Source organism: Arvicanthis niloticus, chromosome 10 (assembly GCF_011762505.2).
Source record: "Arvicanthis niloticus isolate mArvNil1 chromosome 10, mArvNil1.pat.X, whole genome shotgun sequence".
NCBI classification, from domain to species: domain Eukaryota; kingdom Metazoa; phylum Chordata; class Mammalia; order Rodentia; family Muridae; genus Arvicanthis; species Arvicanthis niloticus.
Genome location: NC_047667.1, coordinates 54,035,657 through 54,062,848, shown reverse-complemented (window position 1 = coordinate 54,062,848; position 27,192 = coordinate 54,035,657). Strand labels below are relative to the sequence as shown.

At 45.5% G+C, this 27,192-nt stretch overlaps 1 protein-coding gene across 3 annotated transcripts in view; it reads right to left on the bottom strand.

The window, feature by feature from the left end:
- The window catches only part of Rxrg (retinoid X receptor gamma), a 41,556-nt gene that overhangs the window by 11,410 nt on the left and 2,954 nt on the right, over positions 1-27,192 (bottom strand). For 2 of the 3 annotated variants that reach the window (XM_034513617.2, XM_034513616.2), the window contains exons 2-4: positions 14,752-14,999; positions 4,378-4,522; positions 1,988-2,167 (exon numbers count right to left, since the gene is read on the bottom strand). In XM_034513617.2, coding sequence (XP_034369508.1) covers positions 1,988-2,167; positions 4,378-4,522; positions 14,752-14,999 — 573 coding nt within the window. Of the gene's footprint in view, positions 1-1,987; positions 2,168-4,377; positions 4,523-10,360; positions 10,500-14,751; positions 15,000-27,192 lie in introns of those variants that run through there. The other variant, XM_076941549.1, reaches the window with a different exon arrangement.

The window sequence follows — 27,192 nt, the reverse complement described above, 5'->3', positions numbered from 1 at the left end:
AACAAAGCAGAAGAAGCAAACTGAGTCATGTTCTTCCCATGATCCTCAGTCAATTCTCCTAATGATTGTAACACTTCAAGAAAATAACCTTGAAGCTTCAAAGGGATGCCTTGGCTTCAGGCTGTCAGGTTCCAATCCCCTTTTGGCCATTAACAGAGTTAAGAACTAGCTTCTCGCTGGGCAGTGGTGGCACACGCCTTTAATCCCAGCACTTGGGAGGCAGAGGCAGGCGGATTTCTGAGTTTGAGGCCAGCCTGGTCTACAGAGTGAGTTCCAGGACAGCCAGGGCTACACAGAGAAACTTTGTCTCTAAAAACAAAAAAACAAAACAACCAAAAACCCCCAACAACAACAAAAACAAAAGAACTGGCTACTCTCTCTTCCCATTAATACTACAAACCTCACTGTTATAAAAGAAGCAACATGGTTGTTGGAGGATATTCTGCATTGCAGATAACCTCGGAGCCTGTTGCAACATACATGGCAACATATCTGGGATACTAGTTGATCTACCATAGCTCCAGACTTCAGCATTTTGGGCTTCCATCCATCCACTTAGTAACTAGTTCTCCAGAAGCCAACATTAACAAAGCACTTTCTGAGTCAGAAGGTGTATTTTATACTCAGTACTCTACATAGATTATTGTATCTCATTTAACCCCTTCTTACAACTCTCAGGGGTCAGGGGTACAATGAACCACAGAGAAACTAGATATCCTGTCTGAAGACAAAAGCTAAGAAGTGCTTGTCCCAGCATAAGGACCCAGGCTGGCTGTCTCCAGAGCCCACTTGAGGACCTTCCACAAGGCCCCTAGGGCACTAGGACAGGCTAAACTTGCAGGACAAGGGAGCACCTATACCTTATGCAACCTGGAAACTACAGCAAAGATATTTTTTCCTTTCTTTTAGTGAGATCTGGATGCGTGGTGGGGGAATGGTTTTACTCGACATTGTGTTCACACTGTGTTTTCCCAAGGAATGCCACACAGAGGCAAGGGTGAGGCAGGGAGGCAGTGTGGGATGCCCCTTGGCTCTCAGGGTCTTTTTGTTATCTGTGAACTGGTTCCTGTTGGCTGGGGGATTCTGAATGTACCCTTCTCCTGTCATGTGTCCTTATGGATGGTACTCCTTCTAAGCATGGGCTCAAGCGCTTGTTCTTTCAATTGGTTCTTCCAGGCAGACCTCTTCCATCTCACCACAAAAGGTGTGGAGCTCGCTCACCCAGTGAATGGTCTCAACCTGCAAGGGGAGGACATTCTTCCTGCACAACAGCCAAGATTCCCCCACTCACACCAGGCACCTTCACAAAACCGTCTGCTTAGTAAGCGGCCCACTTCAATTCATTTGTGTTACTTAGTGGGATGACTTTCTATCTTAAAAGGCACTTTCAGATTGGTTACTCTCTGACACAAGGATAGCCCACTAACACTATAAATTAGGAGATGAAGCCTGGTGACACTCAGGGACTGAGAAGGCCCATCTGTGAGACCTGTAGATGCCAATAATCCACAAAGACAGAGGAATATGCCAACACGGGAGGATTTATAGAAGGTCAGGGTTCTACATCCCTGAGGGCAACAACAAACCTGCAGCTTTCCCTCCAGAGACCTAAGATTAGAGCAAGAAGCCAGCTCCACCTCGAAGGGCGGTCTGATGCTCCCTAGGTGCAGCATAGCATAAGACCACGGAAACCTCCAAGACTCGCTGCCCATTTACTGAAAGAAAAAATGAAGAGGGCCCTACGTGGGTGTCTTTCCTTGGGATCCCAGAGAAGAGAGACAATGGAGGAAGAGATAACTCTTGCTCTCTGAGCTCTAGAGGCAAGCCTTGAGAAGTTGTGGTGCCTAAGACTCATCTTAACTTCCACATTAACCCTCTCCCTCCACAGAGCGGAGTGCAGCCTGGGTCTGCCTTGTGCTTCTGTCTTTGTAGTTCTTTGCATGCGACCTGCTCTCCTTGAGTAGAGTGGAGCGGAGGGGCACCTCACCTTCCCTCTTCATGCCCATGACCAGGCACTTCTGGTAGCGACAGTACTGGCAGCGATTGCGCTGGCGCTTGTCGATGAGACAATCTTTGTTATCCCGACACGTGTAGATGAGGTCTTTCCTTATGGTTCTCTTGAAGAAGCCTTTGCAGCCCTCACAGCTATACACACCGTAGTGCTTTCCTGGTTAGGAGAGAACAACCCATAGACTGCTCCTGTATTTATTCAGAATTTTTTTCACCACAAAGAAGCCCATGACCACCCCCTAAGGAAACAGCCATATCCCCTAAGAACAAATAACCACCTCCCTCCCAAGAAGCTGGATCGTGGAATCTAAAGTAAGAGAAAATGACTTTTGTGTCTTCCTTTTGTATCCCCAACACCAGGCAGCATCATTAGAAATTCCTGGCCTCAGATTTTATTGACATTTGTTTAATCAAAGCAACTCTTAGATGTTGATAAGGAAATATCCCACCTCAGGTCAGTATTTTAGTGTACATAGTAAATAAAACGATGTTTAATTGCCATATGTTATCCAGCAGGAAAAAAACCTTGGTTTAACTGATATTTCTCATAATTAAAGCCCAAAGTCTTAAAACCCACTAAAACTTATCATCTTGTACAAGAATCTATGAACACAATCCTGAACTACTAGATTGTTGATGAAAAAAATATCTGTAAAATCTTTACAGCATAACATTATCTTCAATCTTGAATAGGGAATACATTCTGATAGACAGTGATTTTGCTTCATCTAGAATAACCGGTTGCATGTTTCACTGTCTCCAGGGCCTCTAGTTGTCCAGGGCAAGAACAGCTAATTTTGTGTCAAGAGAGCTGCCTGCCACACCTGTCTCCACACAAGAGCCGTGGGTCGGTTACAGTGCTTGCTCTAAGGACGTCTTCTGTATGCTATGGTCATATGGCTGAGGTCACAGAACCTGAAATTGTATCGAAGGGGATCATTTAAAACACATTTAAGTCTGATTCTAGAATACAGAGTTCCAAGTAGCCACAGACCCAATTTTCTAATTATGTTTTATTTATGTTGGTGCTAAAATCCATTTGAAATCCTCAAGAACCTACAAATGTAGTGTCCTGCACCTCAGAGCTTACCTGTCAGAGGAGGCCACCCTAAGACGAAGCAGGGGCTAGAGACAGCCTGCCTGATGAATTAGCCTGCCTGTGCCCAATCAGTTGGCTATGATAATTTTCTGAATTCACAGCAATGATAAATATGGGCCTTCATCTTGGCCCCAGATAACGGAATACTTTTGGCTCTGAAATATTTAACTTTGAGAAGCAGGACCCTAATTTGACCATAGTATGATAGTCGTCCCATGTCTTTACTATCCATGGAGGGACCTACTACCTTCAACTAAAATAACTAAAATGAAAAAACAAAAACAAAGAAACAAAAAAACCGCTTTGTCAAGCTGTGACTGACATTCTGTCATGGCAGCAGCCATTTCTGCATGATTAGAAAATAAATTGTAAAAGCAAGCAAATGTTGGCCATGAAGCTGGGTGAGTCCGGGGCATCTGTAGCTCTCAGTGTTACAGCCTGATGTAGTAGCATCCATGAGAGGCTAGGGAAACATCCAGTCAGTCTTCATGGTCTGAGATAGAAAGAACATTCTGTCTTCTCACTCTTTTAATTAACTGGGACTCACTCTATAACCAAGGCTCACGCGAACTCACCAATGAATACTGGTATTACAAGCAGGCACCAACACACTTGTCTTTCTTATTCTTCAAATCAGGGACTCAAATGTGTTAAAAATAAAACTGATGGGGTAAGAAGTTGGAGTAGAAAGAATGGAGAGGAAGGGAAAACAATTAGGAAAAAAGCAATTTTGGCAACGTGGAAGAGGAAAAGCCAGTGAAAACATGTTTTTCCCATAAAAGCATGCTTTAAAAAAATCTAGCAGGTTGTGAAAGACTAAAGCAAAATATTCTCAAATATTAAAGAGTTTCTCTTTCATTGGGATATTATAGAAATTTTTTTACTCTCTCTTTGTACTTTTATGATTCTTCCAATTTTTATTGGTTTTATAATTATTTATTTGGGACACTTTATGGCTATGAGAAGTAACTTTTTTAAAAATTAAAGAAAAACTAGCACGGAATATTTTATATCACAGCTTCTCAATCCCAGACATGGACACAATTGTGTTACTCCAGAGAGGAGTCTGGAACATTTCCAGGGAGCCTAATCCTTCAAAATGAAAAAAGAAATGCATTTTAGAATCATCAAGACTGCAGGCTCTGAGCCCCATAACAGAAGTCTATAGGCTAGGCCTCCAGCTATGAAGGGTCTTTTCATTTCACTGGGTACAGTGCATGCATGGAGCAGGAACCCTTGTCTGGGATTCTATCTCATGGAGCCCATACCTGAGGATCTGTCCCCACAGATAGCACAGATGTGTTTCACCAGAGACCCAGGGCTGGTGGATGGGTAATTCATATTTCCAATCCCAGGCAGACCTGGTAAGGGCTTGATGTCCTCAGAGCTGCTCACACTGCTGACCACATTTAGCTGCAAGAGAAGCAGACAAAAGCAAAGAATAAGACACAGACAGGCAGTGTAAGCCCAATCCCCAGGCCTCTTGCAAGTAGCATGCATGTGAGATTAGCTCCATTTCAAGAAGGAACTTCCAAGTACAGGGTTCCCCAAACTGCTCACATGTGACATGGATGTAAGGCCATGGGACAAGTACATAGGATGAAGGAAATCATTTCCAGAAGCTAAAACGTAACCAGAGCACCACAACCCACTCTACTAAGCTGTTTGGGTTTCTTCCTTTCATTCATGTGTTTTACTTGAGCTAAGCTGCACTGCAGACTTAGGACGATGTCAGCTATGTGATTTTAAATTTTTTTATCAACTACTGACTGTAGCTTCAGCAGCGCACCAGGAGGAGCTATGGCCCTGAGGCAAGACAAGCAGACAAGCCCCTCCCCAACACACACACACACACACACACACACACACACACACACACAAATGCAAATCCCTTCATCAGTCAATCACTGGACATTCCCCAGGGCTCTGAGACACAAAGTCAAATAAAGTGAGCATCTAAGGGGTTCCTGATAAACTGGAAGAGGACAGGTGCATGGCTCATCTCTATGAGCACACAGAAGACGCTAGCCCCGTGCTCAAATCACTGAGCAGCAGCAAATGGGCAGAACACTCCAGAGCTTGGTTTTGAACTTGGTGGTAACTAACAGATGATCTTTCCACGAAAATACAAAATCTGTATAGCCAGATACTAGATCCTCTGCAATACCCAGTAAGCCCTGCCCACCACGGCATGGTACTGGTGCTTATGATTGTCTGAATATACGTAGGTCAGCTTCACTTTCCTGGTCCCCATCCCTTGTCAGAAGTGAACATTTCCTCCCCACTTTTCCTGGTGCCCTTGAGAAAGTGTCTGAGAGATTGAAGCTTAGTGTTTCATAGTCATCAGAGAAAACAGTCATCCAGTCAGAAACAGGTGCACGCATGCACGCTCTGTGCCCATGCCTGTGGGTACACAGCAGCAGACTTTAGCTGGGCAAAGATGAGCCATAAAACCTAGAAGGTCTGTCTCTTGATCCTCAAAGACATTTGGTCTCCTTGAGGAGTCAGAATATGCATGATTAAGAACCCGTATAGGAGGGGCTGGAGAGATGGTTCACTCAGTGAAGTGCTTCCTGCACAAGTGAGAGAACCTGAGTAAAATCATTAGAATCCACTTTTTTTCAAAGCCAAAATGTAGTGGCGTGTGCTCAGAACCCCAGTGCTTGGGAAGTGAAGTGGGTCCCTGGGGCTCTGGATGGCTAGCCTAGATCAAGCAGAGGTTCCAGGCCAAAAGAATGGGAAGAAAAAGAGAAGGAAGAGGAAGAGGAGGAGGAAGGGGGAGGAAGAGGAGGAATAGTGGTGGTGAAAGTAAAGACAGACAGATGTAAATGACAACTGAAGAACAACTGAAGTTGTCCCCTGGCCTCCATAAGCATAGGTACATACACACACACACACACACACACACACACACACACACACACACACACACACAGACTCCGTACAGGCAACTTGAAAGAAAGGGAGGTAATGTGGACCTGCACATGTGTATCCACTAGAACCGCCAGGATAACATCTGAGTGCTAACACAGGGTTCACAGAATCCCTGAGTTCTGAATTCTGTTGTCTAACCATGTAACTGTAAGTGCAAACAGAAACAGAGGTAGAATTTCTCCCTTATTCTGGGGTGTTGACATGGGAAGAACAGTCAGTACAATAACCTACAATAACACCACGTTAGGTTCCTTTCGAAACCACTGGCTTTTTGATTCACTAAGCAAATATTTATTGAGGCTCTGGGTTAAAGGCTGTAAATATTTTATCAATTTGTATAATGGATAAAAACGTGAGATGGAAGAATTCCGTTCCCTCCTTTTACAGGAGGTTAAGCCAGGCTGAGTGTACACTCAGTATCTTATCCTGCTTCTGTGTAGTAGAGAGAGGTCCTACACCTGGAAACTTCAAGAGAAAATGGTGCTCGGGCTGGTGCCTGGAGGTTCTCAGCTGGTAGGTCTGAGGAAGATTTTTACTGTGGGGTTTCTATCATTTCACCAATAATGCCGATATTCCTCTGCAGGTAAAGAACCACAGCCTGGTGTGAATGATGATAGTGTGAGTTCTAGACAACAACTCTTCCTAAGTGCCCTAAGAGGATATAAGTGAACACTTGCATCCATGAAACAGAAGCTCTTACATCAGATGAGCCCAAAGAAAAGTGGCTTTCAACCTTCCTAACTCTGTGACCCTTTAGTACAGTCCCGCATGCTGTGGTGACACCCCAACCATAGCATTACTTCATAATTGTAATTTTGCTACTGTTATGAGTCATATTTAACTATCTGATATACAGGATACCTGTATATATACCTGTATATACCTGTGACTCTTGTGAAAGGGTCGTTTCATCTTTCCCAAGGGGGGGTCACGAGTCACAGGTTGAGAACCACTGCCAAAGATGGAGCTTTAAAATTGATCACAACCCTGTCCCCAAATCCTCAGGTGACCAAGAAAGAACCTAGGAGTACAGGCCATCATCTCGAGAAGATGCCGCCAGCCCCCTGCCTCCCACTCGCCCCCTAGCTCTGCAGCTGCAGCCTGCAGCGTGATCGGTGTATGGTGACCATCTATGGGAAGCTCGATCAGCGTTAATACTGAAAGTCCTCGTGACAACCCAAGGTCTTCCCATTTTTATTCTGTGTAAGGATGAAGGGCTATACAAGTGTGAACTCTTGGGTGTTATGCCTGTTTGTATGCAGATGACAGAGGAAGATGTCAAGCATCCTGCTCCATTATTCCACTGTTATTCTCTTGAGACAGGGTCTCTTGCTCAGCCTGGAGCCTGGCTGGTGGCAAGTAAGCCCCAGTAATCTTCCTGTCTCCATCTCACACAAGGCTGGGATTGCAGGTGCATCCCACACCTAGCTTTTTAGAAGGGTCCTGGGGATTTGAACTCGGATCCTCATGCTTGTACATCCTGTGCTCTTGCTGAGCCATCACCATAGCCCCTTGTTTCTCATATGAAGAGAGTTAGCCTTGCCATGGTTTTTCCAATTGTTCATTGAGAAACGTTGTTGGGGGGGTTCTACAAGTAAGATGATTCAGGCACTGTCTCAAAGAGTTGCTGAGTAAAATTGGGTGGATAGTTTAGGATCTCACACGCTGTGAGACCAGGGGAAGACTTCCTGAAGGTGGCAGCACTTGGGATGAAACCTGCCCCCAAATGGGTAGGAGATGCGTGGGCCGATGATGGGTAAAGGCTTTGAGAGTGAAGGCTTGAAGCCCCAAAAACCTGTGGAGCAACTGTGCCCACGGGGGAGATGTGCATGGCAGATGATGTTGCGAGGCGGGCATGGTAGCCTTGAAGACTCGGTGGCCTGGCTAGGAAGATAGCAATTAGGGGCCACAAGAAATTTTGAGCAGAGGAATTATAGCTTTCAAATTCAGCCTCAGTGAAGCACGGGGTGCAGTAGACCTAGGAAGGATGGGAAAAGACTTAGGTCTAATTGCCTGGTGCTAGGTGCCCGGGCTTCTGGATCCAAGGCACTCAGCCGGGGCTGGCAGGAGACACTGAGCTCTCACCTGCCCTTGCAGCTTCCTGACCCCCCTCCTTGACCGGGAAGCCATGAAGGAGGAAAGCAGTTTCACACATTCTCTCCCCGTGCTGAGTCAGCAGCCCCTCTTCCTCTTCTCCATGAATTCTGATGTTGGTGGGACAAAGTGCTCAGAACAAGTGGGTCTTTCCTCCATCCACCCCTCTGGCTGGCTCAGGGCTTGTGGGGGTTAAAAAGTGTGGTGCGGGTGAATCGAAGGGAGCAGGCAGTGGAAGGCAGCTGTTGTCAATACAGGCCTATTAGCTGCCTGGTCCCAGAGTCCCTGAACCTTGGCTGTCTCATTCCATTAGAGGCAGCTCTGCTGAAACAGGCACTTTAGAGCTGAAATTCAGCAGGCGGTCTGACCTGCTACTGCACACAGGCTGGCCTTACCATCAGAGTGGGACAGGAGCAAACCGGCTTGTCTATTCTGTGCAGATTCACCCAGTGGCTGGTGCTTCCTGAATATCTCTGGAGCCATTTCAGAACAGTGGCTCCATTTCTGAGCTGTCTTCAGCCTCAGTTATTTCACCCAGGCAAGGTTTGGGGTAGTGTCCGTATTCCAGGGTACAGACCCCACTGTTAATCTTGGAATGGTCTGGCCCTAGTCTTCCTTACAATACATCTTGACCAGGTCCTCATTACCACTTAGCAGAGACTGTTCCCTCTTCGCTGGACTAGATCAGTGGTTTTCAAATTGTGTGTGTGTGTGTGTGTGTGTGTGTGTGTGTGTGTGTGTGTGTGTGTGTACTCACATGGGCACATGTGTGTTCCCTAGATATGAAAAGGTTGAGGCTTCTTATATTCTGAACATGCTTCAACCAAACCTGATTTGTTTCTTGAGATAGTATCTCACTCTGTATCCCAGGCTAGCTCTGAAATAATCTTCCTGCCTCTGCCTCCCAAACACTGGCATTGCAGGTGAACACTACGATGCCCAGCTAACCAGTCTTTTTTTAAATGGACATGTATATTGGACTCCCAAATACAATTTTGTTTTGAAAAATTTATAGTTCGATTTCTGTTTATCATCATAAAGATTAGGTCTATTCCAACTATGTTTTCAGTTTTAAGAAAATATTTGCTACAAAAATGCAAACATTTGAGTGGGTAAGGACTCAGTTGTCAGTAAATTACTAAGCAAAACAAAACAACAAAAACAAATCAATAAGGATCCTAGTCAGGCAGTGTGGGTCAGGAGGGGAGAAAGAAGTGGAGGACTCCAAATATTTGTGGGACCTTTTCAGAGTCTGTCTGACAGAATTATAGTAACAAATATACAGCGCACGCACACACATGCACACACACACACACACAACAAATATACAGTGCACGCATGCACACACACATAACAAATATACAGCGCATGCACACACACATGCACACACACACACATAACAAATATACAGTGCACGCGCAGACATACACACCAAATATACAGTGCACGCATGCACACACACATAACAAATATACAGCGCAAGCACGCACACGCACACACGCGCATGCATATGTGTGAACACACACATATAGTGACATATGTAGCCTAGATGACTACATAAAGTGTTTAGGTACTCTCTTGGATATATATCTTGTATCTAGAAATTATTGTTCCTACTACGATGCTCCCAAAGGGGACTGAATCATATAATCATATATCATATAATTATATATGCCATATGTATCATATGTAGGGGTCATATATATGATATATATTATATAGATATGATTCAGTCATGAATATATATATTATATATATACATATATACACACATTATATATGTATATATATAATATATATAAAATCTCTAGTACCTAAAATTGAACATGGTTCTGTGACAATATATATCATGTAGGAAAAATATTACTAATATTAATGACAGTATCTTCTGGCTGCCACAGGGCATTAAAGACCTCAAGAAGCATTTTTCAAATCCGCATCTCCTTTGACATTCATTAAAATCCTTTTAGGAAAATCAGGGCAAGCATTTGTGCCCCACAGTAGAGAAAATGAAACTCAAACAGAAATAAGCTGAAGTGGTTTGTGAAAGGTCACACGGTCCCTTCCACCCTGTGCCAGCTCAGTTCTCCTTGGTCCTCAAGACTGAAAACCCAGAGTGCACTTATAGGAATTCAAAGAGAAGAAACAGAGCAGAGTGGGAGACCCTGTCTGCTGTCCCACACCGAGCACTTCCTCCCTGCAACACTCCCGAGTCATACTCACAGGTCACCAAAAGAGCATGCTTCACTGGCGAGCTCCCACAGACCCAGTGCTGAGCGGAGAAGGCAGGATATAGGAACAATCCCCACCCAAGGTCTCTGAGTCTAAGTCTGCGTGACTAACACCAAAGCCTTTAGCCGCGTATCATCTGGTTAATTGGGCAAAGTTCTGTTGCGTGTGGTTCCGGAGCCCAATCCCAGAGCGCAGCTCGCAGTCTGAGGCTGCTTCACCAGCATTTGGCAAGCTTAATATAGCTTCCAAAGCCAAACTTGGCCCAGCCTTTGCACACAGCCCAGTTGGCCAGCACCAAAGCTTTCAGCTGACCTTTCAACCCCGATCCCTCTGTACAGGCATACGATCCAGGAATAGAGGCCCTGACACACGGCTGTGGAGATGAATTTATTGGCCAGGTTTGGCTTAGTCAGGAGGCTCTGTTGTGATTGCTGAAGGCAGCCTCGGGGAGACAGTGGCTGCCTGCTTCCTACCCCCAGGTCCTGTCACTCTCCCAACTTACGCTGGTTTATATGTCTTCATAGATAACAATGATTGCTGTTTTAAATTATCTTGTTTATTCTTTAGGATTTTATCTGTTTTGAATGCTTAGCCACATTTACACCATTTTTACACCCCCAAACTGGGGTGGCGTTGAATAGCAATCACGCATTGTAAGCCCTCACAGTTTTTTACTTATGTATGCATTTATTCATGAACTTAGTAAGTGTGCACAAGTGCATGCCTGTGTGTGTGTGTGTGTGTGTGTGTGTGTGTGTGTGTGTTCCTATATGTGGAGGTCAGCAAAGTATTTATTACGCAGTAGCTATTCACCTCATTTTGTTGAGACAGGTTCTCTCACTGGGGCCTGGAGTTCACTGGTATGGCTAGACTGGTTGGCCACTGAGACCCAGGATCCACTTCTGCAGTGTTGGGATTTCAAACACAAGCACCACACCCAGCTTTATCTGTGAGTTCCAGGGATTGAATTCAGGCCCTCAATCTTGTGCAGCAAGCGCTTTACCGACTATACTATCTTCCAGCTCGTGTTCTTGGTTTTTTTTTTTGTTTTGTTTTTGTTTTTTTTTTAATTTTTTTTTTAAACAGGTTTTCATTCTGTAGTCCAGGCTGGCCTTGAACTCACTATACAGCTTCCTAGGCTAGCCTTGAACTTGATCTTTCTGCTTCAGACTCCCGGGCATTAGGATTACAGACATAAGCCGCTACAACTCATTCATTTAAATGAATGGTAATGCCCTTTGCAAAACCTAACTAATTTTCACTGCTACGCTGAGATGTGTCTTTCTGCCTATCAGGCTTCGTTTGACTCTCCTTTCTTGAATGTGCTTCTAGAAAAGAAAGTGAATAAACAAACCGCACTCATTCTGAAAGGCACGAAATGGCACATACATTCCAACTGCAACCTCTGAGGCCCTAGCACCCATGATCAGGCAATACATGGGTCTCTTCTCTGCTCCCCCTGGGTTTTGTTCCTGCATATGTAGTTCACACAATACGTGACTTCTCTTCATGATGTAGCCAATACCCACTACCTTATTTCCTGGGTGTCAGGGTAACAGGCTCTAAGAAATTTTCTCACACAATTTTGAAGACCAACCAGTCCTAGGATCTGCAAATGAACTCCAGGAAAGGTCATGTTATAGTCTGAAGACCAACAAGCTGAAGGCCGAGAACGAGCCCATGTGTCGACTGAAGACCAAAGATGGGAAAATATTACATACGCACAGCCCCGGGACTAGAGAGACTGCCCAACCGACAAAGCAGCTGTGGTAGAAGTATGACTATGAATCCCCAGCAGCCATGTAGCAGCCATATGTGGTGGATGGAGTTCATCTGAATGCCACCTTCACCCATGCTAGGAATGAAGATGGACTGATCCTATGGACCACTGACCAGCCAGCCTAGCTGAGAGACTGTACTCCAGGCTCAGATCCTGTCTCAAAAAGTAAGACTGAGAAATGACTGAGGAAGAAACACCAAGCTGCTCTGTGGTCTCCACACTTGCCCACCCACAGGAATGCTCACACACTCACACACACACACACACACACACACACACACACACACACACCTCCTAGGTTGTAGGACTGATTGTAAGACATTTGCTAGAAGAGTTCTTTCTTACTCATTTGGATCACCAGCCCTTTTACTAAGCTGACTTTCAGGTGATCAGATGGTAACTGTCCATATTAGACTATTACACTGGCTTATTCATTCAACCTATGAGTAACCTATAAACATTAGCCTCATCAAAGGCTGTCATAGAAACATTCATAATAATGTGTAATACGAACTGAGCATCAGAAAGATGACCAATGCTAGCTCCTCCCTCCCTGCAAGTTTGCAGAAGGAAGGAGCAGGGAGTCCTGGCTGTTTACAGAAAGGAAGGTATAGTATGTAAAATTTTTGTCCCTAACTCTTTACTTCTAATGCTCCATACCCTTTGTGCTGTGCCCTTGTGGTAATTCCCACTGGAATAGGGACAGCCTGTTTCTCCATTCGCCAATAATAGAATCATCTTTATGGTTTTCTTTGGTCATGCTGTCTACGGGGGAATCATCTTGGTTCTGTTAGTTGAGGTGAGAAGACCTGCCAACTCGGGGGGCATTGTCCTGTGGGGAGGGGTTACTGGACTGTAAAATCGTGGAGAAGGCAAGCACTAGTAGTAGCACTACTCAGTGCTACTCTCAGCTTCTTGACTATGGCTATAATGTGTCTTAACATCCTCACAAAGATGGACAGACATGAGCCAGAACAAACCCTTTCTCCCGTAAGTTGTTCTTGTCCAGAGATTTTTATCACAGCAATAGGAAAAGAAACTAAGACAACACTCATTTGAAAGACCATGAAGAACCATTTCCTGAATAGCTGTTGCTTCTTTAGCCCAAAACACATGGACTAGCAGGCTAGGCTCATTTGAAGTGTGGGCATCTTTAAGCAGAAGGCAAATACTTGTTTTTGTAGGTTTTGATGATTTAAAGGAAACTGTTTTCCTTTAAAGAATTTTTATTTTATGGGCATGTGTGTTTTGCCTGTGTGTATGGATATACGTCACATGTGTGCAGCATCTGAAGATGCCATAAGATACCCTTGGATGTGGATAATGGATACCCTGGAGTGGGAGTTATAGGCAATTTTGAGCCACTATACGGGCAGTGGGAACCAAACCCGGTCCTCTGTGAGAGAAGTGCCTTTAATCACTGAGCATTCCAGCCTGGGGATTATATTTTCATGTAACATTATTATAGCAGCGGCCAACCAGTCTAAGAGAGGAAAGCTGCCAATCTTAGAAGAAAGGCAAGGCCATCTGGCCATCCTGGGGGTGCCACAGGGAACAGGGACCTAGGTCTGCTGTATGATACACCTTTTCTCCAGTGCAGCAGGAGGCTCTCAGAATTCAGGTCAAGTTTTCACCTTGATTCCTCTTTGACTCAGACACACAATGGACGTATGGATACCTAGTTCTAGATTTGTCCATGTGCTGTGCCTGTCTCTTTCCCCTCCGTTTAAAATGTTTAGCAATGACTTGCCCTGATCATTTCTGTATTCCCTTTAACCTAGGCATATAGCATCTCCTTGCCTGTGTACATCAGCATTTATGTGTGCACGTATGTACTGAGGCCAGAGGTTGACAGAGGTGGCCACAGAGCCCTCAGAGGTCCTCCTGTCCCTACCTTCCCAGCACTAAGGCTGCAGGCACATGCTGCCAGGCCCCACCCCCTTTTGATGGAGGCCGGGGGTCTGAACACAGTTCCTTATGCTTGCATAGCAAGCACGTTACTGGCAGAACCATTTCTCCAAGCCTCTAGATCACTGGCTCTCACCCTTCCTAATGCTGCAACCCTTTAATACAGTTCCCCATGTCGTGGTGGTGACCCTCGACCATAAAATTATTTTCGTTGGTACTTCATAACTGCAACTTTGCAACTGTTATGAATCATAATGTAAATAGCTGTATCTTCTGATGGTCTTAGGTGGTCCCTATAAAAGAATTGGTCCATCCTCAAAGGGGTTGTTGTGACCCACAGGTTGAGAACCACTGCCCTAGATACTCATTGAAGTAGAAGAATGAAAGGGGTCTGCCAACACCCCCAGAGAGGTGTTGAAATCACAGTCATTAAGCCCACCAGGAATGTGCCCTTGTGGTCACAGTCTCTTGAACCACAAGTTGTTGTAAGTCATAGGATTTCTTGAACTGAAGGCACACAGTGAGGTTCTGAAGGAGAGCAGGCTGCAGAGCCATCGCTAATTGCTTCAGGGAGCCAGCAGTGAGCCCTTGCCTATGGCTCCAGCTCTAGCTGTGAGTCTGGCCTGGGATCTACTTGAGGAGCAGCCTCAGGCCTGGAAGATGGCTAAACTAGCCTTGGAGAAATACAACCTACCTGAGAGCTGGGTGGAGCCACCAAGTTGATTCCTGGAGGAGCTGCCAGTGCTCCTGAGGGCGGACCCATGGCAGACGTGATGACTCTATAGGGAGAGCCGAGAGCATTGAGGGGGGTTCCCACAGCACTCAGCGTTCGCGGGGCACTCACTGGGGTGTCTGTGTAGCTGGGGTGGCTGTCCATTGGCTTCCCCGTGGGCAAGGCTACTGATGGGCTCATGGATGTGGAGCCAGTGTGACCAGGGGAGCCTGCGAAAGGAAATCATACTGTGAGACATCAAGGAAGCAACCATAGGGCTCCTGCGGACACAGAGGCCTCACCCATCACAAAGTCTGTTTCCTGGGTCCTTCCCCTCCTTTTGGCCACTTCTACAAATGCTATCTACTCAGATAAGCAAAGGGCAGGGATAGGAGAGGACCCGGTCTAGAAGAGGGAAACTCATTGATGTCTTAGTTCTCTGAGGTTATCTCTGGATCCACTGTAGCCGGACCAAGATGCACAGCAAGTACAAACCATGACATGGCTCACGAATCCCAGGCCTCTGTGACTGTGTCCTGGGCCAGTCAGTCTGGAAGGGCAACTCAGTGCCCATGTGAGGAGCAGAGTGAACAGGTGGTGAGCATCACCAAGATTCTCTTCCTCAATCCTCTCACCTGTATGCCAGTTGGCATGACTGAAATGGCTCTGTGGGCACCAGGGCCTGGAAAGCACAGTGACACTGATGCACACATGCTTGTAAGCAGTACTTTCACCTCCAGGGACAGGGTGCAACGGCCACTAGCACCTGTGGAAGAGGTTCTGGGAGCACGGGAGTAGTGAGTAAGTGATTATCATAAGCTACTCTTCTCGGCTGAACCATGTTCCCTGTAGCCAGTAACTAACGAAAGATGAAAGAGATGGGTGGATGCTTTCCCGTCGTCTTGAGAGCCCACCATGGACCATTCTCGCCGCCGCTCACGGAGTCGTATACAGGGACAGAAAATGAGAAAGTGGAGTGGTCAGGGAGCACGGCCTGCAGGGGAAGCTGCCCAGTTCCACACTCCTGTGAGGAACCCTCCATATGAGGTAGACTGGGTCCTGAGCAATCAGTGCTAGAACTAGGAGACAGGAAACAACCTTCCCCCTTAAAGTTCTGGAGTTGAGCAAGAGGCATCAGAACGTAACTGTGGAATTGGTCGTAACTATAAATGTCCACCAGGAAAATGCCTACCTGAAGTTCCCTTGGCCCTCCTGCTTCCTTAGTTAAGGTCTACCTAAGGAAAGGAGTTACTCTAGGGCTGGCAAGTTGGAGCACTTGGGGAAGGCACCAATTGCCTAAGGTCTAGAGTTCAAACCCTGGAATGGACACAGTGGAAGGAAAAAACCTGGCTTTCACAAATTGTCCTCTGAGTCCTGTGCATGCACTGTAGCATGCGGGTTTATGTATTTAAACACACAGTCAGAGAGAGAGAGAGAGAGAGAGAGAGAGAGAGAGAGAGAGAGAGAGAGACAGAGAGACAGAGAGACAGAGAGACAGAAAAAATGAAAAAAATTTAAAGAGGGAACAATTGTTTTATGAAGAGAACAATCTCAAGACCCCACACTCATCCGCACCTGGGCCCAACATCCCACTTTTGTCTAAACTCATCATTCTGAAGGGAATTGTTTAAACTTTTTTTTTTAGAAGCAATAAATTAGTTTTAGAGAAATACAAAGTATAGTGGCTAATCTTCATTGTCAACTTGACTAGACTGAGAAGATACTCCTGGGCAAGTCTGTTTCCAGAGAGGTTTAACTGAGGAGAAAAAACTCACCCTAAATGTAGGCATCTTAACCCACAGATGGGGGGTCTGAACTAAATAAAAGGGGCAAAAAAGGCTGAGTGCTGGTGTGTCCCCCTTTCTCTGCCTCCTGCTCTGTTTAGATATGAGGAAAGCAGCCCCACACTACACACAGAGGCTAGTTCTGCCACACTGCCTCCCCTGCCATTATGAACTGCATCCCCTGAACTAGGAGCCAAAATAAATCCTTCTTCTCTTAAGTTGTTGCTTCTTCCCAGGTACTTTGTTGTCATGGCAAATCTCCAACCCAAATATGATTGGTCAAAGAAAACACATCTCAATAATTATGAACATAAGCTGCACGCTTAGATTGGGCAGATTCACACTACACTACTCGATTCCCCAGCTATGAGACCCTTAGAACTTGAGGGTTTTCCCAGTCACGAATTTGTCCTTCCACCTCCTGCTCCTACGACATCTTCTCCTCTGTCGTCTTCCTCCTCTGTAATCCTCTCTCTCTTCTCTCTCTTCCCACCAACCTTTATTTCTCCACCTCCCCTTCTCTGTCCAGTCACTGTCTCTAGCCTTTATTTCACAAATTAAGGTGGGCAGAAGGTTCAGTCGAAGTCACCTGTGTACTGATTCACTCGTCCTCCGCAACTCCTCACAAGAAAGTGGAATTAACATCAGAATACAAGGCGGGGCTATCCACAACACTTTGTCATGGAAATGAACCAAGGAACAATACCCACAGAGAGAGTATATTGTATTTGGAAGGAAGGAAGGAGTAGAGGTGGGCAAGGGAGGAGGGGAGGGGAGGGCATATTGTTACTACAGCTAGAAAAAAATGAAGGCAATTTGATTATGAGCTACAGAAGCAGGAGGGTTATTGAGATTGAATGAAATAGTGCGTTTATGTCCAGTTTTTAACTGTCTTTGAGGGGTACAGGGCCAGCAAGAAGTCTCATGGGTAAGTCTCATCATCATCTGCTGCCAAGCCTGATGGTGTGATTACTTGTCCAGGCCTCACATAGCAGGAGAAAACCAACTTCTCACGGGTGGATCCACTGCCTTCTTAAAGAAGCTTCAGAATGCTGCTGCAAGGCCTTCCGAATCTCTTCCGCATGTGAGGACAGCACTTGTCTCTTTTCTACTCCTCCATCACGAGAGGATCAGAATTCACAGAGTGCCCTCCTCAGACACTGAGCCTGTCAGACATACAATCTGGGACTTTGAAGCCTCAAGAATTATAAGAAAAAAGAAAAGTCATTATTTGTGAACTAGCCCGTCTGAGGTCCCTTGTTACAGCAGTAGAGATGAGCTGAGACAGTCGCTCCTCGCTCCTCGCTTGGGCTGACTCTGTGTGAGGATCCAACCCCTGCGCCTTGTCTGCCTTGCTGGCTCCCTGATGCTGCATCTTGATCTTCGATCACTTGTAATACAACTGCCCAGAAACCTAGAAAAGGCCCTTAGACTACTCCAGAGTTCATTTTCTTTCTTCGACCAGCATCTTCTTTATAAAATGACTTACCTGATGAAAATTCCCCAGGAGGTCACCTTCTGTCCTGACAATAGACCAAGGAAAAGTGTTTTCTTTTCCTGGGCCTCATTTCTCCCAGCAAGGAGCTTGGTAACCTCTGTGGTTCTTCCAGCTCGCTCGCTCTGTGAGTGATGCCCGGAGCATAGGATTCAAGCATTGGGGAGAAAGGACAGGTGACATAATGGTAATCTGGAATGGTCTGAGCTTAACCATTGGCTATGGGGGCCCTGCTATCACCTACTTGACTTTGTTAGGCAACAAAGTTTAAGCTGTCTAGCAAGTGTAGTTTAAGACGCTGAGAGCCAAACTGTGACAATATTATATAGAGTACGGAAAGAACACTATCACTTTCCAAAAGTCTATACTTGTTGTCATGGGTACAATGCTATAGAGGAGACACAAGCTCTGCCATGGAAAACTCTCCAGGCTCCACTCTTCCAGCCACGTAGAGTCTTTCTCTCTCTCTCTCTCTCTCTCTCTCTCTCTCTCTCTTTTTTTTTTTCTTCAAGACAGGGTTTCTCTGTATAGTCCTGGCTGTCCTGGAACTCACTCTGTAGACCAGGCTGGCCTCAAACTCAGAAATCCGCCTGCCTCTGCCTCCCAAGTGCTGGGATTAAAGGCATGCACCACCACTGCCCGGCCACTCTTGCTTTCTTAAACAATGAAATTTACTTCATCAGAATTAATGGATGCTGACAGTCCAACTTCAGGATGCTGGCATGGTGTTGAGTCCATTCTCCTCGGTTTGCAGGTTGACCTCCTTGCTGTATCCTCTGTGTGTGCCCTGCTCCTGGGTCTCTTCCTCTTCTTAGAACCTAAGTCTTGTTGGACTTCTCTGAGGAATTGTGTGGACTGATACAACCATGCCTGCCTCAGAGAACCAAAGAGAGTGCCTGAAATCCGGGGGCCCAGAGGCAGCAGCTGGAAGACTCTGTAGGGGGTGTGAAAAGGGGCTACATGTAAATGGGGGGGGGGCAAGATTAGTTTTGTAGAGATCAAAGGGCCAGGAGTGTGGCTCAGTGATAGTATACACCTGCAGTGCACAAAGCCTTGGCTTCAGTATCTAACACTGAAAATGAATTAATCCAATATAAGTGAAAAGTGAAAGCTCAGGTAAGGATTTCCATTAGTAAGCGCTGATACAGGAACACCAGGGTTTGTTTGTTTGTTTGTTTTTGTTTTAAGCCAGGGTTTCTCTGTGTAGCCCTGGCTGTCCTGGAACTCACTCTGTAGACCAGGCTGGTGGGGAATTTACAGAGATCTGCCTGCCTCTACCTCCCAAGTCCTGGGATTAAAGGTGTGTGCCACTACCAGCTGTCCATGCTGGGGTTTTTAATATTGGATTTTCTGAATGACTGGCTCATAAATAGTCTAAGGTGCTCCTCTGTCCCCCCAATGTCCCCTCCTTAAATCCCCTCATATCCTCTCATAATTCAGTCTGACACACAAGCCAGCTTTGATGACTTCTCTTCAGGATTCCTTGTGACCAGTGGTCAGTCACCTCTTTGCTTGTCCTGCCAGCACAGGCCACATGCATCTTGAACCAGCTGTGAATGTTATTCAACGTTATCCAGCACATCTGTAGATGCTAACATCATGCCACAATGTCAGAAGGTTGGACACCCCTGCTATAAACTGCCATCGATGTTTATGTGCTCAAAATGTGATGTGTTATCTAATTATTGAACATTGAAACTATATGTGTATAAGAAATATATTATATATCATATATAACTAACATATATTATTATATATAAATATAGAATATATGTGAATCTAGAATTAATAAACAGAAATTATTTGAATTAGAAATCAGTGATCCAAACACTTATCAAACACAAAATCGGTGAGATCTCTGAACAGCAAATGAAGTGTGTGCATGTATAAAGAAGAAAGAGAGGGAGAGAGAGGAGGGAAGAAATAGAAAACAGAGAGAAAGGAAGAAGAGAAAGAGACAGATACTTATTGAGAAAGAGAAGAGAGAAGTACTGAGACTTACAGAATTCTTACCAAGGTAAGGGGTTGCTTAGCAACCGATCCTCAGCCAATGAAAGTAAAATGTCAAGCCTGTAGTCTTTCTGACTGGCCAGACAAGGGAGCAAATGGCTTGGCGTAGCGTGTCCACCCCTTTGCTGCTGTGCCAGGGTGGAGAGTTTGTTTTCCCGTTGGCAACCCTCTTCAGGAGGGCAAGGAGCCCTGTCATGAGCCATTGATAACAGCTAATGCCCACCCATGGGGAAGGGGGCAGCTTCTCAGGACTGGATTCTCCAATAAGTTGGGGTGAGGGGAGAATCCTGGGGCTCTGTCCCACTCTGGTTTCTCCCACGGTGGTGACAAGCCCACACCCAAGCCTCCCCTCCTTTCATCCAGTAGAAGGATACTGTGCCTAAGCTGACAATCAGAATATTCGACGCCTGGCTTGTTCTTTGTTTAAGAAAAACTTACACATCCTTTCCCTACTTGGCTCTGAACACACTGGCAGGCTGCTGAGCGAGTTCGGCAGGGGACTGCCATAGGAGGGGCTTTAACTGACACTTTTGTGCTGCCTCCTCTCCTGAGTGACAATAATAGCTAATATTATTGAGGAACTGCCATGAGCCAGACAGAGCTCTCAACACTTCCCATACATTAACTCACTTCATGCCAACAGCACTTGGACGCTCGTACTTAGGTGGTTTTTGTTTTTTGGTTTTTTTAACTAGCTTCTATTCACTGTATAAATAAACAGGCTCCACTATGGCACTCTCGTGCACACACGTGTGTCATACACTTCGAGGCTGGTACTCTTATTGTCTCTGTTTGTCTGGACGTAAAACCTTCGAGACAGTGGGAATCAAACAAGTTACATACGGAATTAAGGTATCTGAGACGGAGGAGAGTAGCAGGTCTTAGGTCTTAGGTTTAATCCAGTGCTTCTAGATCCTAAGATCTAGCAGATTCCTCTTTCTTCCTGATTCAGCTCTTGGCCTCTCAGGATCAGGATCCTGACCCTGACTCTTTCTAATAGGATACTCTTCATCCTGACTCCAGTCCTCCATGGTCCAAAACTTAGCCGTCACTCCCTTCTGCAGGGTCCCTGCCCTGCATTATCTTTCTCGGAAGACCCATCCTGAGTTAGGATTTGCTCAGATACTTTGTAACATTTGAATCACTGTTGCCCTTCTGTTAAGCACTTTCCCGTCACTCTCTGGGCTGGATGGAAAAAAAATTATACCCGATTGACGAGGGCAGATCTGGAGATCTACAGGTGTGGAAACTAAGGTATTAGAAATGAGATTCCCTGGCGATGAGGAGCCCAAATCGAAGCAGGTCCATCTAGAAGCCCCTCCTTAGCCAAAGCCTTTCCTGGCTTTTTTTTTTTTTTTTTTTTTTTTTTTTTTTTTTTTTAGAGGGAAGAAACAGAAGTTTGTCCAGAGTGGAAAACATGGAGAAATGAGCCTTCCCGTCTCTGGTACTGCCCCAGGCTATGGCTGTAGCCTTGGCCACTGGGGGCGGGGGGGGGAGAACGAGACCGAAAAGATGCATTGCTGGTGGCCTAATCCAGCTGCTTGCTGCCCAGCTAGGACCAGAGACAGAGGCAAACAGCCTTGCCCAGCCACCGTGGGCAATTCTGCCTAAACTCAATCAGTTCAGGAAGAGGCTGTGGGGTGGCTTCTTCCAGTGCTGGGAGGTGGGGGATGGGGGAGGGATGAGGGGTTTTTTCCATCTTTTCTCTTTCCTCCACTTCCCCTCCCCTCCCCCATCCCTCCCGACTCCCTCCACTTCCCGCCCTAAAATCTGTAATGATGGAGTGGTGAAAAGCAGGGAAAGACTGATAATCAGCCTCATTATTACCAGCATTATATATAATTATAGCAAAACCTCACTCATTTGGATCAATTGAGAGGAAAATCAGTTTAAATTCGTGACAAGTTGGCAGATTACTTTTAAATTACAATTTTATTACTTCCAAGTAACACACGTGAATAGTTTGTGTTTCAAGTACCGTAAGCTAATGGTTACTAAGTGGGGATTTTTATAAAACCTGCTTTCAAAGACTCTTTTGTAATTAACACCCCGTTAATATGCTAATGACACTCCTACTATGCTTTTTAAATTGCTTGAAAACAGATGTATCTTAAATAGGCTCAATGCTTCTCTCGCCAGTTTATTTGCTTAACAAACCTTTATATTTTTTTTGTAAATCAGCAAATACAAACTAGTTTATACCATAACCAGTTCTTTTATATTTGTTTGTGAATGTGTACAGGTTCTTGCGTGTGAATGCAGCCACACGTGAATGAGCGTGTCAAGGCAAATGTGTGTAGAGGTCAGAGGACAACCTCGGTGTCAGTTTTCACCTTATTGGCGACAAGCTCTCTTTGGTGGTGGTCGTGGTGGCAGTGGTGGTATTTAAGTTAGTTTTGCCAGGCTAGCTAACCCAGAAGCTTCCTCTCTGGCTCCGCCTCTCCTTCCTTCTGGCTCCGCCTCCCTCTCGTGGCTCCTCCTCTCATCTCTATGTAAACACTCTCTGGCGTCCAGCCTTTAAGTGTCTTCTGGGAAGTCTAAATCATATCCCCACACTCATTCAGAAAGTGCCATCTACCCAGTGTTCTATGACATTAATCACTTTTCTCAATTGATTATGTCATAAATCAGTAAGACTATTCATATATACATATATATGTATATATATGTGTGTGTGTACATGTGTGTGTGTGTATACATATATTGCTTTTGATTAGGAACCAGACTTCTAAGACTTCAAGAACCACCTTGATTTATAAAAGAGGGAATGAGCTCAGAGATAGCTCTGCTCAAAGCCTCCAGGCGTTCTGATTTCTCAAACCAAGCATATTGTACTCACTCAATAATGCCTATAGTCATGACATTCTTCATGAATCTATGCTGCTATTTCCATAGCAACTGCTGGCTTTTACAAAACCTTTTTTGAGTGTCATGTGCCAGGCTCCAAGACAAACCTTTTAAATGGAGCCATTCCCCTTGAGGACACTGTCTACTTAGTGCCAACCACAGTCTGGTCCTGAGAGGTATCTAAGGTAAGACTTAGCCCCATTAGGCAGATCAGTAAACCAAGGTCCCTGGTGACAGTGTAGTTCTTGAAGAGGGCTTGCAGTGAATTGCTGCAGTCAGGACTGTGAATAGCTTAAAACTGGGGTCTAGCCTCACACCGCATCTGTTCGTCTGTCTTTCAAAAGTTTTGCCGGCACATTACTTTCCCACCCAGGGCCAACTTAAGCCAGGCTGGTCCACATAGGTATGACATCATTGCCTCCTAGCATATGAGACATACCAGGGGACCTCACTGTCTACCCCACAAGCAAGGCCCATATTCTGCCAGCATGTTTCCCATAAGCCCTTCTCGCCATGTGCCAGCGGGAGTTTAGGCAGGTGCTGAGGGTGCCAGAAAATAACTTTTCACTGCTGAGTCTCTGAACATTAATCCTACACACCACAGCTCCTTAAGCCACGGCCTCCATCTCTCTGGGCTTCTTGTTCAAGGTCTCCCAGCCTCTGAATAAGGATGGACTTTTTCAAAGACTGTAGTCATCTTACATCACTGTAAGCTGCGTTCCTATACAATATTACCCCTGGCTTCATCTGTTTTTGGATTCTGAATACATGATTTTTTCAGATCAAGACACTTAAACTCACCCTGAAAGAAGCTTCCAGAAAAAAATGGCACCTCAAATATTTTCAAGACTTTGGAGACTGTGTATATATTCCAGCAGGCCAAGCAGGGGACAGGTCCTCTGCTCCCGTGTCCTACACACAGCAGGTTTTTAGACCTTACACTGAATGAGTGGGTGGACGGACGGATGGACAGGCACTCTCCCATCAGTCCAGGGTACTATTTCCCTGCTCTCTGACCTCTGCTTTGCTCCCCTCATTGCTGACGCTGTGTAAATGTGGGTGCTCCAAACCTTGAGCCCTCCACAAGGCTCCTTTCCCTTCACACTCATGACTAGTAAAAATGGCAAGACAGACAAAGATGTTGAGTCCCAGAAATGAAATTCAAGCAAACAGCCTAAAATATTGATTGAACAGGCTCCCTGCTGATCCTCTAATTCCTTGTAAATGCTCCTTCGATTTAAAGATCCATTTTTAGATTCCAAATACTAATTCTGAAATCTTAACAGGAGCTTGAACTGATCTTTAACCCGGAAGTCCTTACTGTGCCTACCCCTACCCTCTTCTAGGTACAGCAGCTGACAATGGAAACAGAGGCTCCAGGCTCTTTAATTCAAAGGTGGCAAAACAGAGGTCAGGACTTAGCAAGATCCCTGCCCTGCTGACAAGTGCTTTGGAAGACCAGGGGTGAGAAGTTCCTAATCATGGCAGCCTCTTGAGCTCCTGCCCTGAAATGATAGGCTAACCTATAGTTGTCTGGAAGCAGGAGGCAAATCCAGGTCATGTCTACTTCAGCATGTCCAGGTGTAGTCTGATACTTTAAGAACAGACATCCCTATTGTAAGGAAACAATGTACATACAGAATTCCAGCCAGATTTAATGCCAACCTCCAGATGTTGAATGGAAAGGAGGAACAAATTTATTGCATATTTATAGTTTTCCATGCTCAAAAAAAAAAAAAAAAGAAAAGAAAAGAAAAGAAAAGAAAGAAAGAAAGAAAGAAAGAAAGAAAAGAAAGAAATCTAACCCTTATAACTGTAGGCCAATGCTTACCCACTCTAAGTGGCTAGCAGGGGAGGGGAGGACGCTGTGATTTAGCTGCCTGCCCCTGCTCCTCCTTCTCCCCACTCAGATTACTCCAAGGGAACTTCGAAAATGAATCTGAAGATGACATACATCACCACAACCCAGCCAAACCTCATGTGCTTTCTGAAGAATCTCCAACAGTCACTGGATGATCGGGGTAGATGACCTATGGGGTGCTTTGTCTGACTGAGAAAGCAGAAGAATAGTATTTTGGAAAGAATAGTTGGAAATCACAACTCACGGAAAGGCAATCAGAAATGGAAATAAAACTTCTCCAGAGAGATTCCCCTAGGGCCCAGCAGCCATATCGATAGCTGCCTCTCACTGTGAGAGCTGATGGGAAAACCTCTCAGAGATGCAGTATAGCTTGTGAAAATGAATACTGCTCACTATCTGGCCAACCCCTGCCCCAGAATGGAAAAATCCAGCACATGTTAAGATAAACTGTGATCCACATAGGGTGGGGGAAAAAAGATTAACCTGTTTACTTCCCTCCCTCTCTTCTAAGATATTTTATACTTTTGCTACGATGATTTAAAAGGGAGAAAAAACGTGCTATGAACCTTAATCAAGTTGTAAATAATACAGGGGAAAAAAATCAGTATGTAAGTTGTTCTTACAAATAACTCCCCATTTCAGGAGGATCTAGAACACCTTTCTAACTCCCACCCCACCCCCACTCTCCTTCACTCCCTGGGTGTGGCCACAGTGTAAGATTAAGGTTAGCCACTCAGGCCTAAATCACCTGGACTTGCATCCGGCATAGACTCTGCTCCTAGGGGTAAGATGACCTTGGACAGTTTGCCCAAGCTCTAAAGGGTTCTGCTTTCTTAGAAAGTCTGCAAAGTGTGTGGGGGCTGGGGGTGGGGGTGGGAGGGTGATAATGGTATCTTATGTCCAAGGATCCCAGGAAGTACTAACTAGCATATGCACATAGTGCCCCAGAGATTGCTTGGTACACAGTAGGTGCCTGGTAAATTCTGACTACTGCTTTCTCTCTTTTGTGAGGGTGACTGAGCTAAGGTTGGGTCCATCTCATGAAAGCCACCCAAGCCCAGGAATTCTAAAAACTAAACATCTTCCATTTTCTGAATCTGTGTCATCCACTTTCATACCAGAGAGGAGAACGGCAGCTTCCATCAGGAGCCTCGACATCAGACACTCACCGCTAAAGCCTGGTTCTCCGGAGGCTCCAATGTGATACCTACCATAGGGAAAGTGAAAGAGTTCTCTTTGCATAGTTTCTCCTCTTGGTTTCTATTAATCTATCTACCTCTTTGTAATATTGTAAATGCTTCAGAAAATAGTTATCCTCAATGTGTTCCTTCCTACAACTCATAAACAGTTATTCCACCCCACACAAACCCTAACCACTTACGCCCATGGTAGCTTTCAATTAACCACCCACACATCTGCAGAGGGGGAAAATGTGTTCTGGAAAAATATGCCCGTGTGTGTGTGTGTGTGTGTGTGTGTGTGTGTGTGTGTGTGTGTGTGCATACGTACACAAACACTGCCAGCTCCTCTCTCGTCTGTAGCTATTCTCAAGTCAGTTTCTACACCAATAGCCAGGCCAGGTGGGCAGGACTCTTACTAATCAGGAGGTCCCCAAGAAGCCACCAAGTCACTGTTGCTGTTCCTAAGCTATTTTGCACTCAGTGACCAGCCAGAAAGCTATTCTGCAGCCAGTGACCAGCCAGACTGTCTAGGCTGGAGTGAGGTGGACTGTTGCTCCCATCCTTGCAAAGTAAGTGGGTAGGCTTTAAAAGCTGTGAGAGGCAGCTCTGCCTAGCACAGACCTGCAGCCAGACTATCTAGCCTTAAGGGCAGGCCATGCCATTTTCTGGCTTTACCTCCCAAAGCTTTCCACTACTCTTCTCTAAAGGAAGTTGGACAAGCAAGCAGTGTCAGCCAGCCTGCTTGATGTTGGATTGGCCCCCAGCAGAGCACTGATAGCTGCCCTGTTGTAGGTGCTTGTCACCTCTGCCCCTTAGCTTCTCTCCCCTGGGATTAGTGCACAATTGGATGGGGTATCACAACGTTTTGTCTCAAATCTTCCAAGGGGAAGCATCCTGGGAAAACAAGGGGTGTTGTTGTTGTTGTTGTTGTTGTTTTTCCTGCACAGTTGGCAAACCCAAGACTTAGAAGGAGAAAGCAGTTCTTCTAGAGTCCAAGCTCAAACAGTTGGTACTTGCAGGTCCCTGTGGGCACTTGCCCTCAGCCTCTTTGTAGGCACATCATAAGCACAGCCTAGACAGGAGCGTTACTTCCCAACAGTGACATTGCTGCCCTAGAGATACTTACAGGATTCCAGAATCTTCCACAGGTCTGTTTGCTAATGCGTGAAAGGGCAGAAGTTACCCACCAATGTAATTATGAAGGCAGAGGCATTATGGCTGCAGGTAGTGTCTGCAGGTTTCCTG